We start from the raw sequence: 12,982 nt of genomic DNA, 5'->3' as shown, positions 1-12,982 counted from the left end.
CTGGAGTGGGCAAAGGTAATGGACATAAGGCTGTGTGTGTGTGTGTGTGTGTGTGTATACATGAGCACACACGTGGCAAAAGCAATTCAGGATTCAATAGTTTTTCTCATAACTGAAAATTTGAAGTAATCTCTTTGGAGAAATAACATCAGTTCTGTTTCTATATTGATGAAACAAAATTATCAGGTAAAACCACAATATTACTTTCCTACTCACTGACCAGAAAGACCAAGCAATACTCACATCAACTGCTTATTTCATTGTCAAATGTTTATTTCTATGCCATAGTTGCCTTAGCACAATTTGTAAAAGGAAGGAATCCAAAAAGTGATTTTTTTTCAGGATATTTTCTCTGCATTATAAGAAATAAAATAAACACCTTGGTATCAGAATTACCTTTTCTTTCACATCATTCTAGTAAGTTGCATCTAAATATCTTCCTTGGATATCTTTTTTTTTTTTAATGTTACGATGGAAAAATATCCACAGGAAAAAATGCTTAGATTCATTAGCATAAACATGGGATAGTCTTTGTCAGAGAATATATCTAGAACATCTTTGTTTTGGTACACTCTATCACTAATTGCCATATTCTTATTACTTTATAACAGGCATACTTTATTATACAAACAAAGTGCACTAAAATGAACAATGTTAAGAGATAAACTGAAATTGGGTGGATGTTAAATCTCCGGGTAATTAGATATTAGTGAAGCACAGAAATACAAACTTCATTATCAATACAGTGCGCAACTCTCTCCTGTGATGGAAATGTTTTGTAGCCTAGTTCTTTTTTTTTTTTTGTTTTTTTTGTTTTAGCACATAGGGCATCCAATACAACTGAAACAACCTGATAACAAATTGATCATTATTTTTTAAGTTCAATAAAAAGGAATGCTCAGGTTTCTTAACTGGTTCTCCTACTTGAGGAGAGCCAGAAGATGGCAATTGCTCTAGACTGCTGTCAACTGATATGAGACACAAACCCACCAGGATTTTTACAGCAGAAGTCGGCACCATGCCTCAGATCACGAGGCCCTTACAAAGGAGCCTGGGAAAATAACTGTGCCAAGCGGTGGTGGGCCAGCAACTAGAGGCCGCCATGGTAGTTGTACGCAGAAATCCCTTCAGCAGACTCAGTGAAAGGGTGAGAGTTCTTTTAAGTTCATGCACATTTTATTGAGTAGTAATATAAAATGCTTTTTCTTTGTCATTGTTACAAGTGCATGCTTTGATCGCCAACATTTCAGAAGTCAAATTACAAAGGCAAGGCTTTAGGCTGTAGTGAATTACTTGGGCACTTATACAATTGTTAAAAAATATGAATGGGCTTTTTTTTTTGTCGTTGTTGTTTTCAGAATGAACCAGTTGTAACCCGTAACTGATATACAAAGGGAAAAGAGTGAAAAAAGTACATATTTTGTGGCACATGACAGAACAGAACGAAGTAACTAAACCATTATGACGTTAAACAGTTACCATGCATTTAGAGTTTCACATGTAACTACAAACTTATTTAAATTTCACAAGGTTTGCTAAACATGCTAACCATCTATATGTGCACTGACAAGCTTATGTTAAAAACTTTTAAGAATACTTTCCCCTTTAGATTTTTTTCAAAGCTGTTTTGATTACAAAATTTCAAAGGCATTAAGCATTTTAGAGAATATAAAGAACGCCAGTATACATACATTTCCAGTATATGTCAGACCACTAAGCGCATTACAGTCCCATACAGGCCAATACAGCCATTTTTTTTTCTTAAAAAACATGCATAGGCAGATTTTGTTTTTTGTTTTTTGTTTTTTACAGAATATAGATGCTTTATCACTGTACTTAATATGGTGTCTTGTTCACTATACTTAAAAATGCACCACTCATAAATATTTAATTCAGCAAGCCACAACCAAGACTTGATTTTATCAACAAAAACCCCTAAATATAAACAGCAAAAAAGATAGGTGTAATTATTCCAGTTTTTTTTTCAAACTTAAAAGAAAAGTAAAGAGATTCACTGCCAAATTAATAAGTGTAATGTAGGAAAAGGGCATTCAAGCATACTAAAGAAACCTGAGCTCAGCAGAACCTGCACAAAATTAAAATGAAACTGTCCTTTTTTTTTTTTTTGGCATTTTAACAAATCTGCAACATTCTCTTTTTTTTTCTTTTTCTGTTTTTTTTTTAAGACTGCCTAATTCAGTTTATAGCCATTGTCTGACAAGAGTAGCAAAACATTATCAATAAATAGTCCTTATTTAGTTTGTACATCATTTTTGTTAAAAATGTTGATATCATCCATTTTTAGTGCTGCGACTGTAAACGTACAATAGTAAGAAATTAGACAAAGTTTTCATGTCCAGTAACAGAATAAAAGGCTTTTCATTCACCTATCTAGGAGTCCTCAATGCAGTAGGAAAACTCGGTCATTCCCCTAACATTGCAGTCTATACTAGCGTTAGCTTTCTTTTTTAAAAATTTTTTATTCCCCTATAAGCATTTTTTAAAAGGCATACCCAAAAGAGGTGTGTAATCACCACCCTCACCAAAATATAGTTTATTATCTCTCTCCCTCTTTGTTTTTTTAAATGATAGTGTAAACTGAATCCAATTCCTAGCCCCCAGAGCAAATAAGCTACCATCAGAGGCAAGAACATCCGAATGCTGATAGGCAGCAGCCATACCACTCACGCCCTGCAGCTCAAAGAAAAAACAAAAAAGGAAAAAAAAGAAGAAAGTGAACAGGAAGTGGTCACTGGATATTGCTGCTATTACTGCCATTGCTGTCCGTGCCGTTAGTTTCTGAGGCGAGAGCCTTGTTGATGGAGTTAAGGTTGGCATCAGATGGCAGGGCGTCTCTGCGAGGTGGCATCCTCTCGTTAATTCGGTCTAAGCCCTTGGCTTCCTCGAAGCTAGTGATCTTATGTTGTGGTGAAAATCCTTTGATCGCTAAACAGAAAATCATTAAGAAAGAGAGAGACAGGGTTAGCTACGGAAAAAAACAGGGCACAGGTGCGGTGTTTGGGTGATGTGAGAGACTTCGCAGTGAGTGGGGATTCCTTTAGTGGAGAACAAGAGATGGGACCTGAACACAACACAACAGACTCCTTACCATACTCGGAGATAACCAAAGGTTTGAAAACAGCCAATGTGTCTTGCCAACCAAAGTGTCCTCTTGAAGTCATTAAGGTGAAAGCAAGTCTCTTGTCTCGGTGAACATTTAGAGCAAAGGATTCCAAAGTGGATAATGTAAAGAGGTCAGGTCCCTGGAACCACCATTGTTGGCGACACTATTACCATGGTTACCACATTCAACACCTATCCTAGGCAGACTGTAGTATATACTCATTATCACTCTCCCATTGAGCTGGTAATGACAAATCCAGTGGATTCACGGTGACTGCTATCCCTAGAACTCTAGCTACAGGCTTAGAGCAGAAGGCAAAGGAGCCAAGAAAGGAATTCACTTAGGCATTTCTATGCCACCTCAGAACCCCAACTCAGATCTCCTCTGCAAAACAACTCAATGATGCCATTAAAAAAAAAAGAAAAAAAGAAAAGGAATGATGAATTTCTATTTCCCCCCTCTACTTTGGAAGCACATGGAGTGGGTGACAAGGTATAAGAAACTCAGAAATCAATGTGGGATCTCTAAGTGGAGAAGCACTGAGCGCCCTTTTTCAGTAAGCAGGCCAAACATGTTCCTCTGGCACCCATGACTCCTGAAATCAAGAAAAAAATCATTCTTGGTAGAGCCAGAGAGACACAGAGAGGGGTTAAAAGAAAAGCTTTTCATATTTTTAGAAAAAAAAAAAAGGAATTTGACAGGATTTATAACTACTCCAAACTACTTCATTAAAGCATGATATTCTTCAAGTGGTTGTAATACTTGATTTAAAAAAAAAAATTCTAGAAAACCCCTTAGTGTGCTTTAGAGCTAAGTAAGGCATCTGTCCAAGAAATTTAGTGGTTGCCCCATTCCATGAGGTGAAAATAAGACACACAAACAGGGAACCAATGACATCAGTTTGTTTTACTCCTTGTGAAGGGCTAGGCAGATAATCAAGGGCCAATCACCAGTGCTGAATTCGGCTGCATCACCAAGGCTCATTAAAAAATAATTTCACAGTACTTCCTTCTGCCTTACCTTATTTGGTTTAATAAAAATTTTAAAAAGAAGAACATTAAAGCAGTTTCAAACTGAAACGTTGCCAGCCATTCCCACACAATTGTGCAGTGCCTTCCATTAGTATGGGTGGGATTCTTAAAGGATACACAGAGTTGTTTACAAGCTCATAATTATTACAATGAGAAATAGATTGCTTCCCCCTCTGCATTTTACAGGTTAGCATAGTGGTGATTAGTCAACCATGAGAGGAAGAAGATGGGGAAATGGGGAAAGACCAAGGCCCAAAGCAAAGCTTCTTAATTCTTCTGTTAATTCAATAATCAACTTAGAAATAATAAATAGAGCTGTCTATGAGCACCCACCCTGAAAACTAATTCATTTATTTTAAGGGACAAAATAATAGCACAAAGTGGTACCCTACTCTTTGGCTAAACAACTGTATCATTTCATCAGAATTAATAAATGTAAGAAGTTTGTCTCATTACAATTTATAGTCATTTTTGTGAATTTAAATGACAAAAAGTGGAATCTCTAGGTTTTAAAAGCCAATAGGGTAGGAGAATAGAAATTAAAAATGTAGTTAGATATGGATAGTTCTGGGATGGGGCTCCATTGCTAGTCATTTTGTTTATCCTGGAATGGAAGAATGTGCTCTGCTGTAGTTGCTGGTCAGACAATGGGTATTAGCAATTTACATTGGTAGTATACTCAACACAACACAGAGTCACAGAAACCACAGAAAACAGCCAAACTATCAACAAGAATGCACACTGCAGATTAGAATTTGCCAAGAGGAATAGAGAATTCCCACATAAATAGCAGCATGTGCACTGCTATTTAGGAAGCAGTTGTATTTTTCTCTTACATTGCTGTCGTTTCCCCTACCATATCCAAATCATGAGCAAATTGTAAGTCTAAAGTGGCACTTTTTTTCACATCATACCAAAGGACCATATGCATACAATTTTGGGAAAAATAAAAAGTTATCTGCAAGAACAAAATACAACTGGAAAATTTTGTTTTAAAGGGGAACTTCAAATTATTATTTTTAAATTTCCAGAGGGTATGGTATACATATAATATTAAAAACTATTTTGATATATGCAGTTCTCATACAACTGTGTACTATTATTATGAATATTTTTTGATGGTATTAAGGTTTGAAATAAGAGACCTGTGCTTGCTGGGCTTGCTACACTCAGCTGGCATTCAATCATGGGAGTTATACCTCCAGCCCTATTTTTTGCTGGTTATTTTAGAGGTGAAGTCTCTTAGATTTTTCTGCTTTGGCTGGCTTGAAATTTTTATTCTCCAGGTCTCAGCCTCCTTAGTAGCTAGGATTCCAGGCATAAGCCATGGGTGCTGGACCATAAGTATTTTGAAAAAAAAATTCAAGTAAAAAGTTTTCACTAAAGAATCAAGTCTCTTGTTTTTGAACAGTTCTAGGACATGGCTGGAGATGGTCAAACATTCTTGATTTCTCTAGTAAGGTGCGTAATACAAAAAATAGGCACCTGGCAAATGCTAATTATTAAGTGACTGTTTGATATTCACTATTCTTATAACTGGCCATTTCCATAGCCACTAGATACTTTTAGATTTCTTATGAATTTTGCTGGTGTTAACTGACGGACAATACCAATAGATTAAAATTAATCAGGCTAAAAGAACGGTTTATCGCTCTACATGTGTCTCATGTTGGAATATTTTTTAGAGACATAAATTGATGTTGAGCTACAAGAAAGCACTATGAAAAATAAACTTTTTTTTCTTTTCCCGGAGGGGAGGGAGCTACAAACTTCTAAACAATAGCATTCATCAAGCTACTTTTCTGCTTTTCTTCTCACTGATGCCTGCCAGTGATCTAAGGAGGGACATGGTTCAGCTCAAAGCATATTGTTTTACATGTTATTTGTCAAAGCAGCTTCCATAACCCCCACCCCCCACGTCATTTCAGTGATTATCATTACTTTTGTTTTCTGTGATTGTACTAGGTTCATGGTATACAGAAGTCAAACATAGCTTTAAGGGAAAAAAAAACAAACAAACAAACCATAGAAGGACATTTTCCCCTTTAAAGCAAGAACATTTTGGTTAATACTGAGCCACAACTGTTAGCCCAACACCCACACACTCTGTACAAGCTACAGCAAAAATAAATAAATAAATAAAAATAAATAAATAAATGAATACACCCAGCAGAGCCCTTATCTGTTGCAGGTACAACAGAAAGGGGACTGGCCAATTTACCTTCATCAGCCTCAATAGCCTCAACAGTAGCTGAAGAGAAGAAAGGGGGTGCAAAATGAATGAGAAAAATGAGCAGAGGAATTTTTTTTTTCTTTTAAACTCTTAGAACAAATCAGTGACGCTCGAAGAAGCTAAGGGAACCAATAGTTCCTGTAAGTGCTGGATTCTGGATTCAGACAACAAAATAGAAATGCTCAAAAGAAAGAAAACACCACATACACACACACACACACACGCACACACACACACACACACACACACACACACACACACACGATGACAAGCTGAATATATATATATATATATATTTTTTTTTTTTTTTAATGATTTGGGACAATCTATCTGAATGAACTGCTCTGGTTGTTGTATGAGCAAAATAAAAACAACAAAATAAAAACCAATGTAGGAAAACACTCAGGAAAGCTTTCTGTGGTGTGGATGGGATTGGATAATGGATTATGTAAACCTAAACTACCTTTCGGACTCACAGAACAGTATGAAACCTTTGCTAGGCTTAACTTAAGTGTTTAAAAGTGCCAGACAAAATGGTAGCACTTAGAACCATGATGTCACTAGGATAATTCACATTATTTAATACTAAATAAAGCATCTCCTACTGGTATCAGAAGGCAGGGAGATACAAGTTTAAAGGAAGATAAATCCATGTTTCTACCTCAACAAAGCATGTAACATTTCTTTAGAGTTGGGCAGTGGTACAATGGTGAAGAAGAAAGGAAAAAGGAAGGGAATAATACAGTCCAGATCTTTAGTCAGATAGATAGACCAATTTAAAATCTGTTTTTGTTTTTTTATTCTTATTGAAATGACATTTTGAGGAGTGAAGTTGTTAAAATGTCATAAATCATTTGGGAACACAGTAGCAGCCGCCTTGTCATCAAATTTTTAAAGAACAGGCTGCTAGAACCATGAATTTCACAGGAAGCTTCAAATGAACATAGGGAAACTGTGTATTTTACAGGCAGAACGTTAAAAGAACAGTGATTGATCAACAACTCTTCTAATAAGGTTAGGATTTATCCTTTCACTGTACAGGTGTCGGATTCTTTTAGTTGATATTTCCTTAATTAAATGCTAAAAATTTATAATTAAATGTAAAACTTTTCCATAACTCCAAAATGTTTAATATTAAAATTCTACCTTGATTTTGATTTTCTCTACAATTTAAGGTTTCAAAATGAAAGTACGTGTCAAATCTGCACTGCTGTTGAGATGCATTCTAGATTCTTTATGATGAAAGTAGACAATATTCACCTCCATGGAGAAGAAGAGCTAAATGGTAAAGTTCTGGGTTGTTTCTCCTCATTCAAACTAAAAGGGGCAGATATAAATTGTGAAGTTGCATCCATATACGGTGCTTTAAAATACATAGTAAGTTTTCAGATTCTCAGGACAAATGAGGTTCTGGCCTACTTGTCTTTTGCCTGTCTAAGTATGTGTAAGTTTAACACAAAAATAACACAAACCAACATATCCAAGAGAAAGTAAAAGAAAACTGAGTAACTGAAGCTAAAAATACTGGTGACAATCCAAAGATGAAACAAAGATGTACAAGAACTTAAGTAACTTAAATTTAAAAGAAAAGCAAAAAATTCAGAACCATTCCAGCACTGACATTAGAAATAAGGACCGCCCACTAATCAATGTCTCCTTCTAAATCAAATGAGGCCCATAGTTTCTGATAATACACTTGTTGGGCCTTAAAATGTGATTATCAGAAATGGTAGATTTCAATCAATTAGGTAGAGGTGCCTTTTGGGCACACAAATTTAATATTTTAATGACAGCATATTTATTTGGGGGAGAAGATGTTTGTTTGATAAAAGTGAATAAAATGATTTGTAGTTATAAATTTAAAGGAAGAACTTAATTCAATACTATGTACTTTCCTACTGTTCTTTATTTTATTTTATTTTTTGGAATTTTTGTGAAAATTCAGAAATATTGGAATAAATTCATCTCAAAATAAATAATGTGATGGCGCTTCAATGGAATCATTTAGCAACACCACATTCATGAGATTAATCATTATTTTTCATGTAGAAGAAATGTCTAAAGAATGAAAGCGTAAAAATACCAGAATCTTCTAGGATGAAGGACAGGGAGAGAAGAGAACAAATGAACATGATCTAGGAATGATCTAGAAAATACACATGAGGCTGAGATTGTTTAAAAATGTTGAGTGTATGTTTGTCTAAACATTTTTCCTCTAACATCTACTAGAAAAATTTGCATATTATTGAAATTATACTCAAATAATAATTAAAATAACAAGTGATTTCCACTGACCATGTGGTTATTTAAATTAAGTTTAATGTTAATGACATTTAGGAAATATTAAAAGAACAGCTTTTTAGTTGTATGACTTAAATACCAATGCTTCAGATATGAGGAGCTTCTGTCCAGATATCAAAAATTTTCATCATCACAAAAAGTTATATTGGACAGCACTGGTCTAGAAAGTTATGGTTTTAATACAAAGCTTCTATCATGAGATACTCTTTTTCAATAATAAAATGTAGTTCTACTCAGTTTTCTCTTTGATTGTGGACTAATATAATGAGAAAAAAAGTCATATTATTCCAAATTTCTCTTAAATGGAAAATGAAACTAACCTTTTTTGTAATCTTTGGTTCTGCAATAAAATCTAGTTCTGGATGTGTGTGTGTGTTTGTGTGTGTGTGTGTGTGTGTGTGTACATGTGTATTTTGCCAACTATCTACATGACCAGTTTTGATCATCTCAAGGTTTCTAAAAGGTTATGTTTCAGGAACTGACTGGTTCCAAGTTTCCAAAACTGTTGTGCATGTAGGCAACCTACAGAAATCCTGAAAATGTGGACCAATATGTAAATGAGGGATGGGGTTAGGCGCGAAGACTACATTGCAGTGAATGAAAGTGCTACTCTGTTGGACAGGACTGATCAAACTGATGTGCAAAAGTTTCAGCCCTTCCTCCAGTCAAGAAGAGCTGAAGACCAAAACAAAGCTTAAATGAATGAATAAATCAGGGCTCTAATGACACAACTAGCCGAAGAGATGCTCCAGGTGCAAGGTCATACCAAGGGGCCTGCTTACCGCTTTGCAGGGTTTGCTTCCCTCCAGAAAGTACTCCGCTGGGGAGCATGCCAGTGGGGGTCAAGCCCTTCAGAGTCAGGACACTCTCACTCTCTTCTCTGCAAGGCACCAAGGGGAGGAAGTTAGCATCTAAGATCCACAGCTACCTCTATGTGCTCTCTAGCTCTTTTCCTTTTCCTTTCTTTTTTTTTTTAAAGCTTCTAATATACTCTACTTTTATATGCTGAATAGAAATAATGTTCCACAATGTGACTGATGTGATAAAAGTCACCCTTGACAACTGTGGAGGAACAGTCTCTTCTGCTTATAAAAGATCCTGGAAACAACTGTAGCTTTGTAATCAGGTATCCTGCTATGACAGGTTAAGGTGTGCAAAGTAGGCTGCGCTATGGGGCAGGCCATAGGAATGTTTACCAGCCAAAGATTAGCAACAAGCTGCAGAACTGATTTGATTTGAGCAGGAAAATCAAGATTGTTATTCTTTACCAAGCACTTTCCCTACTAATTTGCTACTATAAAATTATTTTATTATTCACTATGACAATTGTTTTATAATTGTTTCAAGCCACAGAATTATTTTAAGTATATATATATATTGTCATTTAACATTGTTAACCACTTTATTTGCTAACAGTGCCTTAGGACTAAATAACAATGAAACAGAAATAATCTATCTTTCCACAAAACAGACACTGTAATCCTACATAAGTAGAAAAAGTTTACACTGTGCACTCATATACACAGATCTAAATATTCATGTACATAACATATACTCTAGTTATGATGCTTAACATGGCAATTAGTAACACTTTTGAAGATTTCTAACATGACCAGAAAAATAATTCCTGCACTCCTCTTCAAACCTCGTGCTTCCAACATTGTTGTTTTAACTCAGCAACTGGAAATTTCATTGTTCAAAGGACCATACATTCTTCATATCCTTATTCAAAATTCATTCCACCAGTAACTCTTGATGCCTCTGGCCTCCAAATGTTCTCACCATCTTATTAATTCTTACATATTTACTATGTATTTATTTATTTAGAAAAGAGCTTTATGAACACAACATAGTATACAGCTCACCTATTTACAGTGGTTTCTTACAAGTTCACAGAAGTGTACAACCATCATTACAATCAATTTTAGAATATTTTATCACCACCCAAAGAAACTGTGCCCATTAGCTATCATGCCCCATTTCCTTCAGGGAGACATAACTCTGAATCAACTGTCTGCAGTTTTGTTGCTTCTGGACATTTCATACAATGACATCATACTACATAATGTCTTTGGTGACTGCCTTCTTTTACTCACAACTAGTATCTCTTTCCTGGACTTCAATAGCTTCCAAATAGCTTTTCTTCTCCCATACTATTCTGAGTATAAGCAATCAGAATGAGCCTTTTCATACCAATGCCACATCTTGTCCCTGTCCTGTTCAAAACTTTTTGATGGGTTCTCTCACAAAGGATGAAAGATAAAATTTGTATCAGGTTCCACAGTAGAAAACCAGAAATGGTGCTGTGGCTCAAAGTTGTAAAGCACTAGCCCTGAGCGAAAAAGCTCAGGGACAACCCCCACACCCTGAGTTCAAGCTTCACAACCAACAAAAAAAAAAAAATGACCATCTTCTTGCTCATATTTTACAGACTATTGATCACTTAGTCCTCAAAAAAATTCTATAGTTATCGATGTGCTTTATAGATGAGGAAATGGAATTCCACTTTTGAGCCATAGCACCATTTCTGGTTTTCTGGTGGTTTATTTGGAGATAAGATTCTCATAGACTTTCCTTCCTGGGTTGGCTTGGAACTGTGATCCTCAGATCTCAGTCTCCTGAGTTGCTAGGATTACAGGTGTGAGCCACCTGTGTCCATCTTCATTTCTCTTTTTCCTAGCCTCCTTTCCTTCTCTCATTCACGGGTGTTTCTTACTCCCCTCAACTATGGCTCCTGGCCCAACCTCAAACAGTAGCCATGTTCTCAAAGGTTTCCAACTTCCAATCAGTCCTGCAGAGTTCTCATTCAAACTCCTCTGTGTGCAGTGCTTTTCACTACCCCTCCTTCTCCAAAACCTTCTAGTCCCAGGTTTAATCACTTCTCTGTTCTTTCCTGTTCTTCTCAGCCTCATGACTGATCTCTCCTCTTCATCTCCACCCCAGCCACACACAGCTCTTATCCACTAGAAACGCAGTTCATCTGAGTTGAAATGTGTTGTACGTGGGAATGAAAGACCAGATTTTGAAGACTCTCGATGAGATTTAAGGACAGGAAATATCTCCTCAATACATGAATCATATGTTGACATGATTAAGTTCTGGGTGTTTGTGTTCAGTGGCTTCTATCTCTTTTATTGTGCTTTCTAGAAAATTTAAAAATCGCAGACGAGGCTTTGCTTCTATACCTACGAGGAAGCACCCCTCTGGAGTTCTATTCTGTCTCCCCTTTCATCTTGTCCTTAGCAGTACTCTGTGCTCTGCAGGCCTTTCCTTGCACTGCCCAGACCGCTCACCACTCCTTGCATAGGTAAGTGTTCCTGCAGCAATGATGGAATCCATTCAGGGCTGATTTTAACAGTGAAGAAATGTTCCAAGGAGGGTAACAATGCTCGATAGGAGATGTACTCATTACCTTACTCGTGCAACTGTAACCCCTCTCTCTGTATAGTATCTTGACAATAAAAAGAATATTAAAAAAGAGAAATGTTTCAAATGACACTGAATAGCTCACTAATCCAGAAAACTGCCCTTCAAAGTGCTGAGGCCAGGGTGAGTTCCAGTGCCCACACGCACCATGGAGTTGGCTCAACTCCATAAAATGCTCCCACTGGTGTTCAGAGCCCACGTTTAAACTCACAGTAACATGGCAGTGAGCCCCCAAATGCTACGCAGCTCGCACATCTGACAAAGAGTTGGTTTCTGCTCCTCCTACCTGTAGCTTCTGAAAACTGTTCATTCTGAAACAGAAGCCTTCTATGCTTCTATGTAGGTCCAAGGGATGCCAGAAGACAGTTTTCTGGTTCCCTTATAATGTTAAAGATGTCTAAAACATAAGGAGTATGCTCCAAAGCTGTACCTGAGAAACGTGTGCAATCATCCACATTCCTTCCTCATCATCTCCTAGGTTTATAATCTGTACCTTCCCAAATCCCACCTAGGGGGCCCTTCCTTTGCATTCTTCCTTCCATAGCCTGGTGCCACATTTTTCTTTTTTTCTTTTGTTGTCAGTCATGGGGCTTGAACTCTGGGCCTGGACTCTGTCCCTCAGCTCTTCAGCTCAAGGTTAGTGCTCTACCACTTGAGCCATAGAGCCACTTCTGGTTTTCTGGTGGCTTATTAGAGATAAGAGTCTCATGGTCTTTCCTGCCCAGGCTGGCTTTGAACCGTGATCCTCAGGTCTTAGTCTCCTGAGGATTATAGGTGTGAGCCACAGGTGCCTGGCTCCACATTTTTCTTGATTGCCTTCAGGAGCTTCTTAAATGCTCCTCCTGCTACCAAAACATTGTCTTCTAG

General features: G+C 36.8%; 1 protein-coding gene across 1 annotated transcript in view; it reads right to left on the bottom strand.

Annotated features, from left to right (window-relative positions):
* Positions 1-252: 252 nt before the first annotated feature.
* Ppp3ca (protein phosphatase 3 catalytic subunit alpha) overlaps positions 253-12,982 on the bottom strand; it is a 250,891-nt gene continuing 238,161 nt past the window's right edge. Inside the window, exons 12-13 of the mRNA XM_042701565.1 lie at positions 9,472-9,569; positions 253-2,946 (exon numbers count right to left, since the gene is read on the bottom strand). Of these exons, the coding sequence (XP_042557499.1) occupies positions 2,750-2,946; positions 9,472-9,569 (295 nt within the window). The 3' untranslated portion in view covers positions 253-2,749. The remainder of the gene's footprint in view (positions 2,947-9,471; positions 9,570-12,982) is intronic.

The sequence above is a fragment of the Dipodomys spectabilis genome, unplaced genomic scaffold (assembly GCF_019054845.1).
Source record: "Dipodomys spectabilis isolate Male_0828 unplaced genomic scaffold, ASM1905484v1 ptg000297l, whole genome shotgun sequence".
In the NCBI taxonomy this organism is placed as follows: domain Eukaryota; kingdom Metazoa; phylum Chordata; class Mammalia; order Rodentia; family Heteromyidae; genus Dipodomys; species Dipodomys spectabilis.
The sequence above is the reverse complement of the archived record's forward strand: the minus strand, read 5'-3'. Positions and strand labels throughout refer to the sequence as shown.